General features: G+C 34.3%; 1 protein-coding gene across 1 annotated transcript; it reads left to right on the top strand.

The window, feature by feature from the left end:
- The first annotated feature begins 9,420 nt into the window (after window positions 1–9,420).
- On the top strand, window positions 9,421–14,713 carry LOC120205295 (ABC transporter G family member 22-like). Its single transcript, XM_039205208.1, has 11 exons — window positions 9,421–9,510; window positions 9,845–10,230; window positions 11,518–11,588; window positions 12,124–12,359; window positions 12,425–12,580; window positions 12,655–12,838; window positions 12,932–13,240; window positions 13,435–13,722; window positions 13,810–14,094; window positions 14,174–14,281; window positions 14,361–14,713. The coding sequence occupies exons 2-11, from the start codon at window positions 9,852–9,854 to the stop codon at window positions 14,574–14,576; spliced, it is 2,232 nt and encodes a 743-aa protein (XP_039061139.1). The 5' UTR covers window positions 9,421–9,510; window positions 9,845–9,851; the 3' UTR covers window positions 14,577–14,713.
- Window positions 14,714–23,803: the final 9,090 nt, after the last annotated feature.

Here is a 23,803-nt window from a genome sequence, read left to right as displayed (position 1 = left end):
CAGTCTAAAGGATAAGGTTACGAATTATTTTAGTCATATATATTTTAAATCTAACTTGATTGAATCTGGTGGTGCCTCAGGGTCTAAGTTCAAAAAGACTGTCAAACGAGGAAATCCGAACAAAAAGATGAAACCTCCGAAGGGCAAAAATTTCAAGAAACTAGGAAATGCAAAAGCTAATGGAAAGATGTTCAAGTGCTATGTTTGCGGTCTATCCGACCACAAAGCATGCAAATGCCAACACTGCTCAGACGCCTAAATGACAACAAGCCATAGATACATGTTGCAGAGAACGATGATGACATCATTGTTACGATGGTTTCTGAAGTTAACCTGGTGGAGAATAGTTCTGAGTGGGTGGTTGATACTGGCACTTCCAAACACTTCTACGCAAGGAAGGATTTTTTTCACCAAGTTCGAGGATGAGAATAGAGATGAACGAGTATACATGGGGAACTCAAGCAATTCTGAAGTGCTTGGCAAAGGCAAGGTTTTACTCAAGCTGACTTCCGGTAAAACTTTGGCCTTAAATACTGTTTTGTATGTACCTGCCTTGATTAGAAATTTAATAAGTGCAGTTTTCTGAATAAGGTAGGCATTAAGTTAATTTTGAGGCAGATAAACGTATACTTCCTGAAACGATGATTTTGTAGGGAAAGGTTTTTTAAATGGGGTTTTATTTTTCATAGAAAATCAACTTAATGAGAATAAAACTACCACTTATGCTTATATTATTGACTCTGTTGATACGTGGCATGCTATATTAGGACACATTAACATTCATGCTTTAAAGAAATTGATAAAAATGAATGTTCTGCCTAAACTAGACATAACTAGCTTTAACAAATGTGAAATTTGTATAGAAGCCAAGCATGCTAAACCTCACTTTAAGATTATTTCTAAAAGAAATATTGAATTGTTAGAACTCATTCATACTGATATAGACGACTTTAGAAACACTGAAAGTAAAGGAAGAAAACACAACTATATAACATTTGTAGATGATTACTCGAGATACACAAAGGTTTATCTCCTTAGAACTAAAAATGAGGCTGAAAACTTCTTTTTTATTTATAAGGTAGAAGTTGAGAATCAAATAGATAGGAGAATCAAACGAATTAGATCTGATAGAGATGGTGAATTAGGATTAAACTTCTTAAAAGAGGCGTGTGAGAAGAATGACATAATTCACGAAACTTCAGCCCCTTATTTTCCTTAACAAAATGGTATAGCCGATGATGACTTCATTACTGATAAGTTTTGGGTTATCTGATAATATGTGGGGGATGTCGTTCTATCGACAAATTATATCTTGAACCGAGTACCTCATAAGAAATTAGATTATACTCCATACGAGTTGTGGAAAGGATACGCTCCAAATCTACAATACCTGAAAATGTAGGGGTGTCTAGATAAAGTAGGATTATCGAACTTTAAGAAGTCCACCATCGGACCTAAAACCGTTGATGCGGTGTTTATATGGTATACTACAAACAATGCCTCATATAGATTCATGCTTCTACAAGACTATTCTATTTGTGAGTCAAGAGATGTCATTTTCTTTGAAAGCTCTTTTCCCTTAAAGAAACCTAAATTGACTGAAGAAACACAAATAAAAATATTCCATCCATTTCTTCTAGTGTACCTGCTAGGTCTATTCAAGAAATTAAATTCGAACTTAGAAGAAGTAAAAGAAAAAAAACTAAAACATCTTTTTGGACCAGATTTCATAACTTCCTTTATTTTTGAGATAAATAATTTGGACTCTCTTTCAGATCCTATAGCTCAAATATTTCTATTTAATGAGGATCCTAAGGTGGCGTTTGGTTCGCTGGAATGTTTATGAGGGAATTGGAATATGTGAAGGAATTTGAATCTGAATCTGAAACCTGTTTGGTTGGCAGCAAATTGAATTGGAATCCAATTCCATATTATGTTTGGTTCGCATACATGTCAGCTGAATTTGATTTCAGTAATGTGAAATGGCAGAATTGCCCTTCTTATTTTTTTGCTTAATTTTAGTTTGTTTTATAACTTACATGTAGCAATATATTATAAAAATTTAAAAAATATTAAATTTTCATTTTATTGATTGATTATTCATTTCAATAAATTATAAAAATCATACTAATAAACATCATAAGTTAAAATCATCCCAATTAGGGATGGCCATGGGTCGGGTTGGACCGGGTTTTTGGTCCACCAGACCCGACCCGAGAACAAGGGAGCCTCCACCCGAGACCCGACCCGACCCGACCAAAATAAAGTTTCACCCGACCCGACCCGACCCGAATATATTAATTAGAAACCCGACCCGTTATAATAAAAAATATTTTTATTCAATAAAAACAATGACTTAATTGAAAATAATTATATATAGAGGGGTATTATTGTAATTATTCCTAAATATATAAGGTAAAATAATATATTTTTTGGGGTCGGGTCGAGTATTTTTCACCCTAAACCCGACCCGATCCCAATTTTTTTTTTAAAAAAAACCTGACCCGACCTGAACCCGACTCAAATATCACACTTACAAAAACCTGACCCGACCCGAATATCAAACTTTAAAAAACCCGACCCGAACCTGAAATTTAAAAAAAATCCGACTGATCCCAAATTTTTTTAAAAAAATCCGACCTGAATACCAAAAGATTGATGAGGGTAGTATAGTCAAATTTCACATTCCCTCCTCCAAATGATTTCAATTCCATCATGTTATGGATGAAATTTAGGTGACATTTGGTTCGCAGGAATTCCTTGGAATTAGGGGGAATTGAAATCCAATTCCACCACTTTCCCATGTTTTGTTAAGTTTTCAAAGGGAATTGGAATCCTAAGGGAATGTAAATTCCATCAAATGAGGGAAAGTAAATTCCATCCATTTCATGAGGGAATTGAAATCCTTTGGAGGAAGGAATGTGAAATTTGACCATACTACCCTCATCAATCTTTTAGTAACTTATTAACATATTTTGATCGGGTGGGGTCGAGTTTTTTTAAGTGTGATATTCGGGTCGGTTTTTTTAAGTGTGATATTCGGGTCGGGTTTTGTTAAGTGTGATATTCGGGTCGGGTTTTTTTAAGTGTGATATTTGGGTCGGGTCGGGTTTTTTTAAGTGTGATATTTGGGTCGGGTCAGGTTTTTTTAAGTGTGATATTCGGGTCGGTCGGGTTTTTTAAGTGTGATATTCGGGTCGGTTCGGGTTTAGGGTGAAAAATACCCAACCTGACCCGAAAAAATATATAATTTTACCTTATATATTTAGGAATAATTATAATAATACCCCTCTATATATAATTTTTATTAATTAAGTCACTATTTTTATTGAATAAAAATATTTTTTATTATTTCGGGTCGGGTCATGTTTCTAATTCATTTATTAGGGTCGGGTGAAACTTTATTTTGGTCGGGTCGGGTCGGGTCTCGGGTAGAGGTTCCCTTGTTCTCGGGTTGGGTGGATAAAAACTCGACCCATGGCCATCCCTAATTGGGATGATTTTAACTTAGGATGTTTATTAGTATGATTTTTTTTAATTTATTGAAATGAATAACCAATCAATAAAATGAAAATTTAATATTTTTTAAAATTTTTATAATATATTACTACATGTAAGTTATAAAAGAAACTAAATTTAAGCAAAAAAAAGAAGGGCAATTATGTCATTTTACATTACTGAAATCAAATTCATCTGACATGTCTGTGAACCAAACATAATATGGAATTGGATTCCAATTCAATTTCCTGCCAACCAAACATGTTTCAGATTCCAATTCCTACAGATTTCAATTCTTCACAGATTCCAATTCCCTCAGAAACATTCCAGCGAACCAAACGCCACCTTACTTTCCCTCCCTTGATGGAATTGGATTCCAATTCCCCTTTGAAAAATTTCCCCCTTTGAAAAATTGAACCAAACATGACAAAGTGGTGGAATTGGATTCCAATTCCCCCTAATTCCAAGGGATTCCAGTGAACCAAACGGCACCTAAGACTTATGAGTAAGCTATACGATCCATCGATGCTAGTTTTTGGAAAAGTGCTATTAATGATGATCTGGAATCGATAATGTCTAATCATACTTGGGAATTGGTTGACTTTCCTAGGGGCTTTAGAACTATCAACAACAAATGGGTTTTTTAGAAGAAACTAAGGCCAGATGGTTCTATTCAAAGGTACAAGGCAATGTAGTTGTCAAAGGGTTCACTCAAAAATCTGGTATATACTTGTTCGATACATACTCTCCCATAATGGAAATCTCAACGATCCGAGCATTACTTACTTTAGCCTTCATTCACATTTTATAAGTATATCAAATGGATGTAAAGACTGTATTTCTGAACGGAGACTTAGATGAGGAGATCTATATAGAGCAACCTCTTGTTTTCGAGTCACTTGGCATGGAAAACAAAGTATGCATACTTAAAAAGTGGCTTTATAGCCTCAAGCAAGCTCCTAAACACTGGTATGGGAAATTTCATAAAAATATTCTTAGTTTTGGTTTTTTTGTGAATGGTTCGAATGCATGCTTGTATTCGAGGATGCTTGGTGCTGATTGTATCATAATAAGTTTATATGTTGATGATATGTTGATTTTCAGTAATAACATTGAGTTCATTAACAAAACAAAAGATTTATTGTCCACTAAGTTTGAGATGATGAATTTGGGAGAAGTTGATGCAATCTTAGGAGTCAAAGTTACTAAAACCAAAAAGAAATTTTCTTTGAGTCAAGCACATTATATTGAGAAAGTGTTGAAGAAATTTGACAATTTTAAAGTCGTCTCTGTTCGAACCCCTTACGACCCTAGCATACATCTCTTTAAGAATAAATGAAGTATCGTTTTCCAAATTGAATATGCTTAAGTGATCAGGAGCCTAATGTTCTTAATGAACTATACTTGGCCTGATATTTTCTATGTTGTGAGAAGACTTAGTAGATATACCCATAATCCAAGTGGTGAGCAATGGTTTTCTCTTAGATGCTTACTCAAGTATCTTAAGGTACAATAGATTGGAAACTTGAGTTTGTCGGCTATCTTGAGGTACTGGAAGGATATTGTGACGCCAACTGGGTTTCTAACAATAATGAGGTAAGCTCTACGAGCAAGTACATTTTCATTTTGGGCAGAGCAACAATCTTGTGGAAATCTACAAAGCAGACTTGTATTACTCATTCTACAATGGAGTTATAGTTTATAGCTCTTGATCTAGCTGGGCAAGAAGCTGAGTGACTCAGAAATTTGTTAGCAAAAATTCTATTGTGGGGTATACCGACTCCTCCTGTTTCCTTACTGTGTGATTCACAAGATGCAATATGTGTGGCAAAGAACCAAGCTTACAATGGTAAGAAAAGACACATTCACATTATGCATGAATCTATTAGACACTTAATTAGGAATGGAGTACTTTCCTTAGAGTATATGAAGTTGGAAAGGAACCTAGCAGATCCGCTTACCAAAGGGTTAAGTCGAAAGCTGGTCCTAGATTCGTCGAGGGGGTGGGTTTAAAGCCCATTTGTTGAAGATTTTGTGGTGGATATCCAACTTAGTTATCTAAGTTCAAAGTGGTCAAACGAAACCCGTAAAGACTTATAGTGTACATTTTTCTCTGCCTATCCCTATGACGAATAATGTATATGCCCAGGTTGAGCTTAATTGCTCTTAATAAATTCATAGCTCATGTTTTGGGTAGTCTTAGTGAGAAAGACTTGATGAATTTACCAATTTTGGCTGAATATTTATTCTTAATAAGTTCATAATCTAGAGTTGAGTGGGTAATCCTAATTGAGAAGGACAAGATGAGCTTACCGCTAGAAAATGTTGATTTTTATGAAAAAATCTTAATGAATTCAAATCTAAAGTTTGTATGGTCCTAGTGAGAATGACGTATTGAATTCACCAACTAAAGTGGTTGAATATTTATTCTTAATGTCTTCTTATCCCAGAGTTTGGGTAGTTCATTTCTAATGAACTTGAAGAAGTCACCATACCTTATACGAGGTTGAGCTGTTGTATACGCTCTTAATTATTTCAAAGCCCTCTTAAGGGTGGTTTATAACGAGAGAAACCTGATGAAATAACCTACGTAAATAAGAAGGGTTAGCTACCTTTTATGAAAAATGTTGGGCCGTTTTTCTAGCACACTTACTAGAATCCTGAGGTAAGATGGCCAAATATATACTTTTGTATATATATATCTTACACATAGAAGACTCAGGTGGATGAAGGAGTTAGTCGTGTGTTATGAGTTTACCTTTATCTTAGAAAGTTCAAGACTATTTTCAGTTATCTAAGAGAATGATTGTTCATCATTACTATGTACTAGTTCAAGACATATTCACTAGTGCTTAAGCAACTAATCTCGCTATTGCTCTTCTGGAAAGATTGTTTTTTAGTTTCAGAATAATTCTTTCGCATTAGTGGGGGAATGCTAGTAATGCTCAATCCCACATTGAGTGAGTAAATACATTGGGATTGGATATTTAAGGTTTACATTCTCCACTCCCTTGCTGAGTGATAGAGAACAAGGGGGCTTCTCGTGCACCGCCTCTATTTGTCCATCTCGGCTCGTGCTCATTTTCGTGGTCGTGGCTCATGGCAATACGTGTCTTCGACACCGTACAGATTCTATCTTTTTAGAGAAAATTCATAAGGAATTTTCACAAAACAAAAGAAATGATTGTGAAGGAACATTTCTTCTGATATTTACAGGGAACCTAAGAGGTCTGTTTGAATTCTATAATTTCATAGGGTAACAACTGATTAAATGATTGTATGTATTGATTTCTAAAATAATAATTCAAATGGTCAGATTTTAATATTAATCAGAGAAACGTTTGGATGAACCTGAATTATTTCACAACCTTGTTCAAGATAAGGAACAAGGTGCTAATGGGTCGGTTACATACAAAAATTTATTTATGGAATTATAAATAGGCTGGATATTACAGAATGAATCTGGACGTGTTGAGGGACAGATTCATTTGTTATTTCAGCAGTTTCATATGATTAATATCATACGGTTATTATATAACATCTTATATTTAAATAATTTTATTTCTTATATTCCGTAAATTAATCATACGGTTATTATATAACATTTATGACAAATTTACAAAATAAAGAGTGTTAAGGGAATCAGATAATCTAAATGTTGCTTTGACTAGAGTTAATGAGGAAAACATGTGTCAAAACTTATTTAATGAGCTTTAAGACTTTCGGTATTAAAAGGTGTGATAATTCCGTTAATATCATAATAATTTTAATAATATTAAACAAATTGATATGAATGGACACGTGGCTGGTGATGGTGAACCAAACAATGACACCCAATAAAGACAGACAGACAGATGAAATGATCCACCAAACTTGTTCTTTTGGCGGGAAAACGCTTTCTTGTTCCTTGGTCGACAGCGGACACCCCCTATCTTAGGCCTTAGCCACTCATATCCCCTTTTCAAAACATCCCATTCGCATTTACAATTGTACCCTTTAGTTATTACTCGAATTATTATATATGAGATTACATGTGAATAATGCATCTTGTTTATGAGTTGGATTGAACTACATCGTTTTACGATTAGCCTGTTTTATTTTAATACTTCTGTTTCGCTTTTGAATCAGTTTGGTTTAATATATTAGTTCAATTTTATTATTTGTTTGATATTAAAGATTTAATTTTTTTTATATTTCTAAAGTTAAAAAAATAATATTTTAATTAACAAATAATAACTTGAACCGGTCGATATAAAATATTAAAATCCAACATTGCGAAAGATATTTCCCCCCTGAAAGTTAATTCAAATTAACAAGTCATGGGATGGGGCCGTCAATAACATGCAACGGTGTTCGGAGGGCGTAGAATAGTACGTACATTGCCAAAGGTATAGTTGAACTACGTTGCTAAAATTGTATTAATTGAAATAGAATTAAATTCCATTAATATTTTGTTTTTTTAAATATGTGTGATATTTTTTTTTTGTTTCGGAATAATTTGGAAAATGTCTTTTTCAAGGTTTAAAAAAAAAAGAAAATGTCTTTTATATTTTTCATGTCTTCAGATAAACATTTAATTTTTGGCTTATGGTTTAATAAATTTGTAACCTTTAACTTAAATCTAAATAAAATCTGTTAACATAAAACAATTTTACACTTAAAAATATAACCTTTTTATTTTCATGAATCAAACAACTTAAACTTAAAAGAGTAATTGTTATTTTTTAGAAGATTCAAATTCGAACATGACATTTGTAAAATGAGTATTTAAACATTTATTATCAAATAATTAAAAGTATTTTGAGCAAATATTATCTTATATTAAAAAAAAATATAATTATAGTTTCTTAAGTGGAAAATGATGAGAGCTGTTTAACTTTTCTAAGCAAAACAGTACAATTAAAGTTATTTATTTGATTTTATTAAAAAAAAATAGTATCTTTCACAATTTTTATTCATTTTTTCAATGAAATACATATACTTTGATTTTCAGTGGTTAATTTTCCTTCAATTGAATTGAGATTTGAATCTTCGATTAACTGATTAATACCATTCAAATACTAAAGATATATAATTTAGATTATATTAATAATAATATATATACAAAACTTCAATAATTTAATGAAAAATTATCTCTCAAGGTCTAGAGTTATTCAACGTTTAGCTCTTAATGGTCTAAATAACCATTTCTTATAGGATATCTATATTTAAAACATATAATATAACACACACACATAGCATTCACATATAGTTGATAATCAACTACAAATTATTAACCGTCACATTGAAAGAAATGACAAAATATGATCATTGATGAAAGCAAACAACGATAATAAGAATATTACAATTGCAAAAATATATTTACAGGTTTGAAGGTGTTATCACCATCATATATTAACATTAGATTCAGTTTGCAGGAAAGGAAAGAATCCAAAATCCCAAAGAAAGGAAAAGAGAAACATTTGGTTACTATACAAAGATCCAAGATTATTGCCCCATGGAAAGGTAATCTAAAACTACAGCATAGCCTCATGTTCCACGCATGCAAACCATCCGATCAACACAAACAAATCACATCGTCGTTTCTGTCTACGTTAAGACATCAAGATTTCATTTGGATTTCGATACGGTTGTCTTAAATGTTCATAAACTAATGTATTTCCACATCTTTATAATGTTATATACGTTGGGATATTTTTTAAGAACAAAACCAAAATCATATCCATGAAGCTCTCCCAAGTCCGAACACGTGTACGACAGTGATGGTGTCACCGACTCGCCGTTGTGGTATTACGTGGGTGTGTATTTGTAAATTTTCAAGACCTCAAAGGGCGTTTGGGTAATTCAATTCTCTCCATTCTTTAATTGCACCTTATATATATATGCATTCATATTAGTGGAGGTGAGGATTGTTACAGTTGAAGCACTTTAAACCTCCACACAAAGGAAAAAAAAACTCATTTAATTTCCTCTTCTTCTTCTTCGATTTCCATTTCGGTTCATAAAAACAAGGTATGCCTATGATTTTAACATTCTTGATTCCTCAAATGTACAAAATGAAGTATCATTTTTGTTTTTGACTCAAGATCATATTTTTCGTTGAAAAACATGGACTCTTTTTTCTCATCAACCAAACAAGACTTTGTTTCTCCTGCCTCTTTATGATGAACATTACAAATTTAGTCACTTTGTTTGACATGATTCTTTGCAATAAATTTCATCTAAATTAAGCCTTTGGGGGTCGGATATAATATTTCTTTCTTCTTCTTTCAATTATATAAATATGTTGTAGCAATTTTTTTTTCATTTTTGAAGAAATTAAAATTTGGGTTTTGTGTCCATGCAGTTGTTCAATGGAGAAACCGACTGCTTCAACCACTTTGGCACGAACAAAATCGGACCAATTGGTGGAGACTCTGGCAGCGGCTTTCAAGTCACAGCGGCAAAGCGAACATCGGTCACCGGGATCCTCCGAAAGTGGTGGAACTCCGTCATGGAAGCCGAGCAAACGGTTGGTGCTCGGTGCATCACCGAAGTGGAGCAGCGAGAATAACGCTTACATTAGGAAGTCGAGGAGTGCTCAGATGAAGCTGGATTTGGAAGAACTGAGCAGCGGGGCGGCTCTCAGCCGCGCCTCTAGCGCTAGTTTGGGGTTGTCTTTTTCGTTCACCGGTTTCACTGAGCCGGCAGATGAGATCGCCGATTCCAAACCCTTGAGCGACGATGATATACGTAAGTTTTTTTTAATGTGTTTTCTCATGCACAAACTGCTGCTGGCGATGGGTATTTTTTTTTTGTTTTTTTGGCTCGGGATGAAATAAAATAAATGAGTCTCTAATTTTAAGTTTTAAAAAAAATATATAATATAAAATTAATATTAATTTTTTATTAAAATAAACAAATAATATCAATCATTCTGTCTCGGCCCAGGGCCCATTCCTCTTTTAAATGGCGATGTTGATGTGTCTGCTTAAAAAAATATATAGTATAAAAATTTTAAAACTTTTATGAGTCCACTTAAAAAATATATAGTATAAATATTATAAAACTTTATGGCCCTGGGCGGACGCCCCTTCTTCCCCTAGAGCCGGCCTTGCTGCTGCTCTAAACCTTAATTTGTGGGTTTGGAATTATTTACTATTAATTTCGGAAAAGAATTGGATAATATGAAGTTAATAATTATCAAATAAATGTTTTTTTTTGCTACATACAAATATATGTTAGTGATCTATCATATATATAGTACTATGTTAATATACGTGTCTTCATTTGCATGCATTTTTTTAAAAAAAAAGTGTCTACTTTTTTTCTATTAAAGAAAAATATGATGATTTGAATCAAATGCAAGTATTTTCAATATTAAATTTTACTGATATTTGTATTCTTATTGAAAGCTATAACTAAATAATAGAGAGTAAATCTTGAATTTCAACGTATTAAAGGGGCTGAAATATCCATAAAAGAAGGACTAAAATATAATGAAACTTCACACAAAGTGTTTTGAGGCTTAATTAGCTGTAGCATGTAAACTCAGCATGAAGGCTTCACATCAAAACTCTTCATACATGGTTCGAGGGGTGTTGCTGTGTTGGGTGTGGTTACATTGCCGAAAATTTTAAATCTTTATATAATTTAGATATTTCATTGACACCTTTAAAATTTTGTAATTTCAGATTCACTAAATTTCTAACATAATTTTTTAAATTTTATTTTTGAAGTCAATTAGTGGATCCCAAATCGTAGAAAGAGTGAATGCCGATAACAGAACAATAACATAATGATGGAACAATTGGACCTCATGCCGTTGAAATATTTGCTTCTTCTCTTATACAGCCATCTTTACTTCTCAATCCCACACCTAAATGAGACTAAGGCTATGCCAAATTGATTGATAACCATAAACATTTTAAGGTTCCATTCAAGTATCATAAATGCATAGAAATATCATGTGCCTTGACTTATGGTCTAAAATATGTTATGGATATTGTTAGAAGAAATTAGTAAAATCTTCATTTGCAGCTGAAGATGTTGAAACTGGAACTTGTAAGATGAAATTTCAGACAGAACCTACTTTACCCATTTATCTCAAGGTAAACAGACAATCAAACAACATGTTTTGGTTTTTTTCTTCTTCCCATTATCATCATTAAGTTTAATCTGCAACAACAATCTCGAGGTCTTACAAAAAAAATAAAAAAACACATGTGGTTGTTAATGGTGTGTGGATTGATTTTGGGTGCCATATGTATTTGGACAGGCAAGAGATGGAGAATTGTGTAAAGATCAACGCCAATCCCCATAGAACATGGTTAACATTGTCAGGTTCTGTCTTGTACGGAGTAGTCTCATCTTACATGGACATTTTTGTACAAGACTGTACCCTTCTTTCCAACAAATGAATTTAGTTTAGATAGTCATCTTTAGTTTAGAAAGTTGCATAAAACAACCATCTGAATCACAATTTCATTGAGGAAAGAAGGGTATGGAATATCTGATATATATACTGTTTTTTTTTCCGAAATTTTAGTTTTGATTTCTTTTGATGGGGGAAATATTGTTATTACACTGAGAATAATGTAGTGTTTTTGAATGTAATATGCTCAATTTCATGTCTTGGAACTGCAGTTCACAGATGTGAGCTACAAGGTGATTATCAAAGGAATAACAAGTTGTAAAGAGAGGGATATCTTGAATGGGATCTCTGGTTCTGTAAATCCCGGGGAAGTTTTGGCTCTTATTGGACCTTCAGGTAGTGGGAAGACCTCACTTCTTAATCTTCTCGGAGGCCGGTTAATTCAGTCCGCCGTCGGTGGTTCCGTTACGTATAATGATCAGCCTTATTCCAAGTTTCTTAAAAGCAGGTAACAATCTCAAATTTAATTCATCATGCAACATTGGATGAATAACAATTAATCATATATGGCAGGATAGGATTCGTGACACAGGACGATGTCTTGTTTCCGCACCTTACGGTGAAAGAAATGTTGACGTATGCAGCCCGCCTGCGACTGCCAAAGGTACTAACGAAACAGCAGAAGGAAAAACGAGCAGTCGATGTGATTCACGAGTTAGGCTTGGAAAGGTTAATTCTCTGGTATTGAATCTCAGACTATGTTTTTAAACAACATAGCTTGGTCTTGAAACAATGATATGCAGATGTCAAGACACCATGATCGGTGGATCGTTCGTTCGAGGCGTGTCCGGTGGGGAAAGGAAAAGAGTTTGTATTGGAAATGAAATCATAATAAACCCTTCTCTTCTGTTTCTCGATGAACCTACCTCTGGCTTGGATTCAACAACTGCTTTAAGAACCATTCAAACATTACAAGCCATAGCTGAGGTTTGAAGCCTTGCTGTTATTTCGAAAGCATTTTCAGAACATGTGAAACAAAAACATGGTTTTATGCAGTTTTTAGTATCTTCACCTTGGCAGGTTGGGAAGACGGTGATAACAACAATCCACCAGCCATCAAGTAGACTGTTTCACAAATTTGACAAACTGATTCTTCTTGGGAAAGGCAGTTTACTCTACTTTGGGAAAGCTTCAGAAGCAATGGTTTATTTCTCATCCATTGGCTGTTCCCCTCTAATTGCAATGAACCCTGCAGAGTTTCTGCTTGACCTTGCAAATGGGAACATAACTGATATTTCTGTGCCATCAGAGCTTGAGGAAAAAGTTCAAATGGGGAATTCTGAAGCCTCAACCAGAAACGGAAAGCCTCAACCATCAGTTGTTCATGAGGTACACTTCAATTCAACTCTAAACTTTCCTACATAGAACCTTTCGTTCTTTCATTTTTCAGTACAAGAGGAGCTCTCTGACTATAAAATCTGAGGGAAGCTAAGGTAATATGAATTCCATTTTGGGGTGTACTGATATACTACCCTTGGTTGATTGTAATAATGTCCTAATGATATGCTTTCACTTGAAAACAGTATCTTGTGGAGGCCTACGAGTCAAGAGTTGCAGATAGTGAGAAGAGGAAACTTATGACTCCTCTTCCATTAGACGAAGATCTGAAGTCGAAAGTGTCTTCTTCGAAGCGACAATGGGGTGCGAGCTGGTGGCAACAGTATTGCATCTTATTCTGTAGAGGGATCAAAGAACGAAGGCATGATTATTTCAGCTGGTTGAGGATCACACAAGTTCTTTCAACAGCAATCATCTTGGGATTACTATGGTGGCAATCAGATAGTAAAACCACCCGAGGCCGTCAAGATCAGGTAAAAATCCATCTGTTTTTCTCTTGACAGCATTCGAGATTAAAACAAATATCGACTTGTCATAAATGGAACCTTGGGACAATGCAGGCAAGGCTACTGTTCTTCATAGCTGTCTTCTGGGGCTTCTTTCCTGTTTTCACTGCAATCTTCACATTCCCTCAAGAAAGAGCCATGCTTGGTAAAGAAAGAGCAGCCGACATGTACCGATTAAGCGCATATTTTCTAGCCAGGACTACAAGTGACCTTCCATTTGATCTGATATTACCAGTACTCTTCCTTCTGGTAGTCTATTTCATGGCAGGCTTGAGACTGAGTGCCAGTCCCTTCTTCCTCACAATGCTAACGGTTTTTCTCTGCATTGTTGCTGCCCAGGTATGCCACTTGTCACATAGAAACCATACAATTGAACAATTGTTTAAACTTCAAGGTATCATATTGGCTGCTTTTGCAGGGTCTTGGACTAGCCATTGGCGCCACACTAACGGACTTAAAGAGAGCTACCACTTTGGCATCAGTAACTGTGATGACCTTCATGCTGGCTGGTGGTTATTTCGTTAAGGTAAGCAACCGAATCTTTGCTCGAAATTTCGAAGAAGTGCACGAAATTCTCATACCATCAACGTTCTTGGATGTTGCAGAAAGTACCAGTGTTCATATCATGGATCCGATACATGTCATTCAACTATCACACATACAAGCTTCTTCTAAAGGTACAATACCAAGGCATCCTGCCTACAGTAAACGGCATAAAAACAGACAGTGGGTTGAAAGAAGTTGGTGCCTTGGTTGCAATGATCTTCGGCTACCGGTTCTTGGCTTACCTCTCATTGCGAAGAATGAATCTTCATTGTTGAAAAGGCTTGAGATTGCCAGTATTTCAAGGATAATCTCGAGCTATTTTCTGGGTACTTTTTACCTCAAGAATCTGTCAATGATTTCCTATATGGTAAATTTAACCATGTACGTGGAATTTAGTGTATGCAGTGGTGAATCCTTAGCATATGTTTGAATTTTATGCTAAATATTAAAAGGCAGCCTTTTGGTTTTAAGTAATCATAATTTTGAAAGAGCTGCAAGGTGGAAAGGTATTGTAAGCTTCTACTTTAGAAATGCTGTAACGTACTGGTTTTACCTAATGACGAGCAGTTTTGGTGTTCATTATCATTGAAAACAATGAAGACAGCAAAGCAAAGGGAGAAATGCTTTGTGTTTTCTGTGGTAAAAAATGAGGAAAGAATAGACTAGTAGTAGATGATACAGTTTAGTAAAAAATGCTTGGTTTACCTGTTTCTTAATAGCTTCGTGATTATCATTGTTGAAAATATACTACTGTGTCTGTAAATGTCGTTTTTCGAGAAAAAAAAAACTATATTTTTTAGATTTTTATAATTTTCAAAATTCATTAAAATCCAACCATTCACAACTGAACGTCTGTATTTTATTTACGGGTCATTTTCTATTGTCCTTATTATCTAATTTGAGTCACACTAATTTCTTTTTCAGTCCAAAAGATGTTTGTCTTCAAAAGTCATTAACAACTATCATTCTGGATAATTCTAGCGTAAAATAATTTATCTTTAATTTAAAATGTTATTTGATTTGATTTAAAGGTTATATAAATTTGTAACATTTTCGATTATAATTGAAAAAGTTATATTAATGAGGATTTTGGGTTTGTAACCGAAAAAATATATAATTTGTAAAATTTTTTATTGCAACAGAAAATGTTATGAATCGGACACTCCTCTAGCTTCTTGTAAAATTCTAAAATTCGGGTTAGTAGTTTCGGACTAATTCGAGAGGGTTTGAATAAACCCATGAGCCTTGTGGAGGCCTTGTTCCAAGTTTGAGATGGATTGGATTTGGTTTAAGCCCACTTTGAAGTAAAAATGATATTTTTGATTTGAGACCAGAGTTTGGTGATCAAAGGAGTAATTATGCCATTTAGTTTTGGAAAGGATGAAAACCATTAAGAATGTTGATATAAATGTGCAACTTGGTTGACTCTCTTATTTCCCAAAAGCTTATCTTCTTCTCGTTTGTAACTTCCTCAAAGGTGTTATCTTTATCCTCCAACATCTTTAGTCCAAATCACTAAAGGTAATATCCTCAATCATCATCCTTAGAGCTTTCTTGTAAGCCCACAACAATAAGGGTTGCCATGGAGTCCATAAGTGTTCTTAACTCATTTCTAAGTTTATGAGTGAGTTATTAACTCATTTTTTTAATCTTTTGATTAATGAAAGAGGTTGAGGAAAACTTCAGAAGCTTGTGCTTGGTTGAGTTGTGGTTATTTTCCAACAACTTAGGGCTAAAATAACATATTTCTAACACTTTTATACCATTTGTGAATCATTAGATGTGTTCGTTAGTTTGTATGAGTTCATAGCGCATATGATAGATTATCACATTTGATGTTATACAACATGAAAAATGACTTATTATGACCTTTATCAACTTACATAAGATTTAAATAATGTTTAAAGAACTTAGAGAGGAAAATGGGTAAAGTCGGGGTGTCATTTTCATGTGAAAATAGAGCATCTCTGAGCTTGAGTATCGATATTAGATGAACAATATCGACATTGTTTTTTAGATAGAAAAAATAAAAGGTTTTTTTTTCTTAGTAGTATCAATAAATCGATATTGTTATTCACGTATTGATACCCAAGGGTGGGGTATCGGTACCAACATTCAGTTACAAGTTTTAGTAGCCAAAATTGGTATCGGTACTCAAGGAATATCGATACTCGGAGAATATCGATACTACTCAAAGCAGAAATACCAATACCTTAAGTAAGAGTATCGATACTGAATTATTTTCCCAAACATTCAATCGTAATTTGATACTGATACTTAGGATGGTATTGATATCCTAATAGTAAAGTATCAATACTCCATTTAAGGGTATTGATACTACAAGCCATTTTCATAACATCAAATGTAAAACTGGTATCAATACCGAGGAAGGGTATCGATACTACCAAGTCGATATCAATACTAAAATGCTTAGTATCAGTATCATCACACAGTTTTGAGCAAGAAGCCTAACCTTCAGAGAAGAGTTCAGAGAGGGCTTTAGGACCACAAATACTTTTCTAATAAACTTATAAGTGAGAACAACAAAAAATGACAACAAAAGCTAAGAATTTTGTCGCCTCTTCTATTTTATGATTCTTCCATAACACTTTAACCAATAAAATCCTCTTACTCCTCATCTGCTTGACTTCCTGAGCCAAATTTGAACTGGTTCTTCCTCATATGTCAAATCATCTTGGACTTCTATTTTATCAGATGCTAAGATATGCGAAGGATCCGATCTATATCTTCGGAGCATAGATATATGAAAGATATTATGAATCTTCTTTAGTTCTGGAGGCAAATCCAATTGATATGCTACAGGTCCAACCCGTTTGAAAACTTCATAAGGTCCTATAAATCTAGGTCTGAGCTTTCCTTTACGCCCAAAACGAAGTACTTTCCTCCAAGGTGACACTTTGAGGAAAACTTTGTCACCTTCTTTAAATTCGATTTCCTTTCTTTTCAAATCTGCATATGACTTTTACATGTCTATCCTTTTCTTCCACTTCTTTTAACAAATCAGGACCATGAACCTCTATATCCTTCAATTTATACCAATTAAGAGGTGTTCTACATCTCCTTCCATATAACGCTTCATACGGTGTCATTTTAATACTTGCTTGTTAACTATTATTATATGCAAACTCCATAAACATTAAATACTTTTCCCATGATCCATGAAAAACAATTGCACATGCTCTTAACATATCCTCCAACACTTGAATCGTCTGCTCAGATTGACCATCAGTTTGAGGATGAAAAGTAGTACTAAAATTCAGTCGAGTACCCAAAGCTCTATACAAAGATTTCCAGAATCTGGAAGTAAATCTTGGATCTCTATCGGATACTATTGAGATTGACACTCCATGTAATCGAACTATCTCCTTGAGGTACAAAGAACATATTTATCCATCGAATAATCTGTTCTGACCGGAAGGAAATGAGTGGTCTTAGTCAATCTGTCTACAATAACCCAAATTGAATCCTTCTTGCCAGGTGTCAAAGGTAATCCAGTTACAAAATCCATAGTAATTTTTTCCCATTTCCATTGAGGAATAGAAATTGGTTGCAAAAGTCCCGAAGACACCTAATGCTCAGCTTTCACTTGTTGACAAGTAAGACATTTTGACACAAACTCCGTCACATCTCTTTTCATGTCTGGCCACCAAAAACGCTCTTTCAGATCTTGATACATCTTGTTTCCCCCTGGATGCATAGTTAGTCGACTACAATATGCTTCAGAAAGTATATCTTGTCTTATATCGTCATCATTGGGAATACAAACTCGATCTCTGAAATATAAACATCCATTTGACCTGACCTCAAAGTTATTCCTTTCACCCATCTGAATTTGCTTGAGCCAAAGTAAACACTTATCATCATTCTTTTGCAAATCTTGTATCTGTTCCAATAATAATGGACTTAACTTCAATTCAGCTAGTAGAGCACCATTACTTTTCACCACAAATTGAGCATTTAAGGCATATAAAGCGGTAAAAGTCTTCCGACTCAGAGCATCCACTACCACATTAGCTTTCCCGGGATAATAGTCTATGAATGCATCATAATCCTTAAGTAGCTCTATCCATATTCTTTTCCTTAAGTTAAGCTTCTTTTGAGTCAATAAATACTTCAGAATTTTATGATCAGTAAAGATGAAACATCGCTCACCATATAGATAGTGGTGCCAAATCTTCAATGTAAAGATTACAGCTGCTAACTCTAAATCACGAGTCAGATAATTCTTCTCATGAGGCTTCAGTTGTCTGAAAGCGTAAGCAATCACCTTTCCATCTTGCATTAGAACACATCCCAATCCATTTAGAGAAATGTCACTATAAATGGTAAATTCTTTTCCCGATTATGTTTGTACTAGCACCGAAGCCTCTGTAAGAACCTTCTTTAAAGTTTCGAAACTCTTTTGACACTGATCCGACCATGCAAAAATCACATCTTTCCTTAACAGTTTGGTCAAAGGGGAGGAAATCATCGAAAAGTCCTTTACGAACCTTTGATAATATCCCGCCAGACCCAAGAAACTTCGTACTTCTGAAACATTTCTTGGGACTTCCCAATCTAAGATAGCTTTTATTTTCAAAGGATCTACCCGAATCCCATCAGTAGAAATCACATGACCTAAGAAAGCCACTTCAGATAGCCAAAACTCACACTTAGAAAGCTTATCATACAACTTATTGTCACGCAATGTATGAAGAATCACACGAAGATAAGCCTTATGATCTTCCGCAGACTTTGAATAGACTAGAATATCATCAATAAAAACTACCACGAACTGATCAAGATAGGGTTCAAAAACTCTATTAATTAGATCCATAAACGTTGCAGGTGCATTGGTTAATCCAAATGGCATTACTACAAATTCATAATGGCCATATCGAGTCCTAAATATCGTTTTTAGAATATCATTCTCTTGATCTTCAATTGGTGATAGTCTGAGCGTAAATCGATTTTAGAAAACACTGCAGCTCCCTTAAGTTGATCTAATAAATCATCGATTCTAGGGAGATGATACTTATTTTTAATGGTCACCTTATTGAGCTATCGATAATCAATATAGAGGCACATCGACTCATCATTATTCTTTATGAATAATACCGGCGCACCCCACGGTGACACACTGGGTCTGATAAATCCTTTGTTCAAAAGCTCTTATAACTGAACTTTTAACTCATTTAGCTCATTTGGAGCTATCCTATAAGGGGTCATGGAAATAAGTGCTATTCCCGACATAATTTCAATGTGAAATTCTACCTCCCTTTCTAGAGGTAACCCTGGTAATTCCTCCGGGAATACTTCTGGAAATTTTCAAACAATGGGAATATCTTCTAATTTTCTATCCTTAACTAGAGCATTCATTACATTTTCAATAAAAATTGGACATCCTTGCAACAACAACTTATTGGCTGACATTACAAATATTACATTTGCTAAAAGATTGAATCTTTCACTAAATACCATCACTTCATATCCCTCAGGACTTGTCAAAATTACTCACTTCAAATGACAATTGACATTGGCATAATATCGATATAACCAGTCCATCCCCAAAATAATCTCAAACTCCTCAAAGGGTAATTCCATCAGATTAATAGGGAATTCAATTCCCTGAATCTTTATGGGACACCCTTGACACAACTGATTTACCCAAGCACTATGTCCCAATGGGTTAGATACTATCATATCATTTCTTATAGCTTCTAATGGAAGTTTCAGTTCTTTTACCAAATTACTGCATATATAAGAATATGTTGATCCTGAGTCAATCAAAACCAAAGCATATTTATCACATAACTGAAAAGTACCTGCAATGATCTCCGGATTATCGTAATTTTTACTAGTCTTGAGGTTGTATACTCTAGCAGTGGAACAAATTTCAGGTTGACTGGTCGATTCAGACTGATTCTTCCCTCTGCCTCTTTGAGATACAACAACAAATATCTCAGATGATGTAGCTTCTCTAGTCATTAATGGGCATTCCTGGATAAAATGTCTCGTATCTCCACACCGAAAACATGCTCCAGAAGCCACTCTACAAATGCCACTATGTTGTTTACCACAATGTTGACATTGATTTGCTCTTCCTGCTCTAGATTCGACTGATTGATTCTATCTAGCTCTTCCTGAATTAGATCCTCTACCTGAGGATTCAGCTGACTCAGATCTTCCTTGAGGTCTAAAACTCGAACTTCTGCTCTTTTTTGATTGTGACGCACTAGACGAGGCACTAGTTCTCTTGTTCCATTGGGTCTTTTATTCCCCAAATCTTTCATTTCGAGCTTGCTCCAAAGCTTTAGCTTTATTCACCACTTCTTGAAATGTGGAAAGATTCAAAGCTAACATTAATTCTTTCAATCTAGGGCGTAACACTTCCACAAACCAGTCACAAGAATCTTTTTCTGTGGGAACCAACTCAGAAGCAAATCGACTTAGCTTATTAAATTCATGTCGCAACCGTCTTTCGGTTGGGCCCCGGAATTGGGCTTCGACTTAGATTAAATGGATTGGAGTCGCCACCGATCTTTTATTTTAAAACAAATAGGTAGACCAGATACCTTATTTCTTACCTGATCTGCGTTTTACCAGAGACATGTCAGATTCGGGAGTCGGTTACAGTCAAGGAAGGGTTAGCACCCTTGAACTGCCCTTTCGGTACTACGTAATTTCCAGTTGTTTTAAATTAAGAAAATTGTAAGTTTAAATTAAAAGGTAAAATTTGACCTTGATTACTTACCTCTGATTATTTTAAAAAACACCCTTGAAAAGTCAAGAAACACGTTAGATAAAAAAAAAAGATAAAACACAACAAAAATGAAGATGTACATAGTATTAAATAAAAATAATAATAGAAAAATAAGAAATATATATAGAAACATATAGAACAAAATATAATAACAAAAAATATACGTAGTAACTAAATAATAATAATACATCTCTACTTATACATATAAATAATGACATAATAATATATATATATAAGAAAAAATTTAATATAATATAAATAATTCGAAACAAAAATAGAGAAATATTTTAAATGAAAAGAAAAGTATACTTAAATATATATATATATATATACTAATATTAATATTAATAAAATAAATAAAGGTAAGAAAAGAAAAAAATATATACATGTGTAAATAAACACTAGGAAGACAAAATAAATAAAAAGAATATATATACATGAGAAAATAATAATAATAAATAATAGTAAACATAAAAAAAATGTGTATATATAATAACGTGAAAGTAAATAAATATAATAAAAAATATACAATAAATAAAATGAGGAAAAAAAGTTGGATTTCAAAAAGTGACTAAATCGAAAGAATCGAAACGTGAAGGTCTAATTTTGAAGAGAAAACATTGATTTTGGGGGGCAATTAAATACTTTAAAAAAACAGAGGGGACCAAGAGTGAGATTACCCCTTTTTCACACCCATTCCGAAAATCAAAGTATTTTCTCAAGAAAAGAAGCCTCGGGGGCTAGATCTATAAAAATAGATCCCGAAAAATGCCCCTGTTCATCGGCAAAAAAAATCATTTTCTTTGGTGTTTTTCGAATACAAAATGTAACAAGACACAAGCATGCAAGCATAAACTCGAAAAAGATACTATATTTACCTTGTATTTGTCTTCGAAAATTTGCAGGAAAAAAACTCTAATTTCACTCTAAGATTGCTCGTAATTTCTACTTGTATTTCGTATCACAATCCGTGTCTTACAAATGGGGAGGATTACATGTATTTATAGTGAAAAAAAACTAGCTATTCTTAGAATCCTATCAACAATAGAATCCTAATGCAACTAGACTCCTTGCCCGGTTGTTGCACGTTTGTTGGTGTAGTTGTTGATTTAAAAGATATGGTGGTGGAAGAGTCCCCTTAGGAGAGAAACTCTTGCTAGTTATATCTTTTAAGAAAATAGGTGTCTACAGCTGCCCCTCTTTGTCCTTTTTCGTGGAACAAAAAATAGGACAAAGATAAAAAGACACAAATTTTCGTTCAGTGGAATCGAAGAATAACTCCATGTCGAATTGAGTTGCGGATGGCTCCTCCGTCGCGAAGTCGAATCCATCTTGAAATGATTTGTCAATATGAAATGACCCCCTTGTCGTGCGATTAAGTCAAAACTGGAAAATTCTGAGCCTGAAATCCTTCGTCGTGAAGTTGAAATCGAACTTAGAGTACTGGAAGTAGCTCATGGATTGTCTTCTAGCCAAAGATACTTCGTTGTGAAGCTGAAATTCGTCTTGAAGACTTTGGTGTTGTGGTGTTACAGATGAAGTTGTGTCCATCTGTTCGTGAATTTGAAATCGTATAGGGCCCCTTCGTCGTGAAGTTGAGCCTGAGAATTGGATATCCTTCGTCGTGAAGTTGAAATCCGATGCAGGTCCTGCTGTTCCGAGTCCAATATCTTCTGTCGTGAAGTTGAAGTTGGTTCTGGAACTGGGAAATTGTTTTGTTGACAGTCAGCCGTCCCTTCGTTGTGAAGTTGAACTTGTGCTGTCTCGAGTCCAATGCCCTTCAATGTGAAGTTGAAATTGGCTCCGAAATTGGGAAATTGTTTGTTGACAACCAGCAGTCCCTTCGTTGTGAAGTTGAACTTGTGTTGTCTTGAGTCCAATATCCTTCGCTGTGAAGTTGAAATTGGCTCTAGCTAAAACCTGAAAAAGTTATGTATATATGTGATGAGATAGATGCAATGCTCTTAGGTATGCCTAAAATGCATATGCAACATATGTTATTTTTTGGGCTCAGGAGAGAAATCTCGATCTCCGGTTGCTTCTCTGGAAAATTCAAGTTCTGATCCCTGATCTCGAATTCTTCAAATGTTCAAATCTGATGTGCACATTCTATTTTTTGATTTGAGAAATGCTTCTCGACCATCCCAAGTATGTGCCTGAGCTGAGTGTAACGGTTTAAATGATGCTTCAAGAGAAGTTGTCTTAAAAAAGACAGAATTCGTTTCAAGGGAAACGATCTTAAAGATATATGTTGTTTCATGAGAAACGGCCTCAAGGGAGACAAAATTTTGTTTTAAGGGAAATAAACTCAAAGATTTTGTGTTTCAAGAGAAACTGTCTCAAGGGAGATGAAATTTGTTTCAAGGGAAACAATCTCAAAGGTTTTGTGTTTCAAGAGAAACATTTTCAAAGGTTTTTTGTATTTCAAGAGAAACAATTTCAAAGGTTTCTTTTTGTGTTTCAAGAGAAACTGTATCAAGGGTGACACGAAAAAAACATATTCAAGGATTGATGTTTCAAGAGAAACTGTATCAAGGGAGACAAAATTTTGTTTTAAGAAAAACATGTCTTAAGAGAGACAAAATTTGTTTCAAGAGAAACTGTCTCAAGAGAGACGAAATTTGTTTAATGTAAAACATATTCAAAGATTTTGTTTCATGGGAAACTGTTTTCAAAGTTTATGTTTCAATAGAAACTTTCTCAAAGGAGACAAAATTTATTTCAAGGGAAACTATCTCA

The sequence above is a fragment of the Hibiscus syriacus genome, unplaced genomic scaffold (assembly GCF_006381635.1).
Source record: "Hibiscus syriacus cultivar Baekdansim isolate YM2019G1 unplaced genomic scaffold, ASM638163v2 tig00000405_pilon, whole genome shotgun sequence".
Classification (NCBI taxonomy): Eukaryota; Viridiplantae; Streptophyta; class Magnoliopsida; order Malvales; family Malvaceae; genus Hibiscus; species Hibiscus syriacus.
This window is presented reverse-complemented; position numbering and strand designations above follow the sequence as displayed.

Bases quoted from the DNA above. Each gene is read 5' to 3' on its own strand.
- LOC120205295 (XM_039205208.1), top strand. From the start codon at position 9,852: ATGGAGAAACCGACTGCTTCAACCACTTTGGCACGAACAAAATCGGAC. The intron at 12,839-12,931 runs GTTTGAAGCCTT...TCACCTTGGCAG, and splicing joins CATTACAAGCCATAGCTGAG to GTTGGGAAGACGGTGATAAC. The intron at 14,282-14,360 runs GTAAGCAACCGA...TGGATGTTGCAG, and splicing joins CTGGTGGTTATTTCGTTAAG to AAAGTACCAGTGTTCATATC.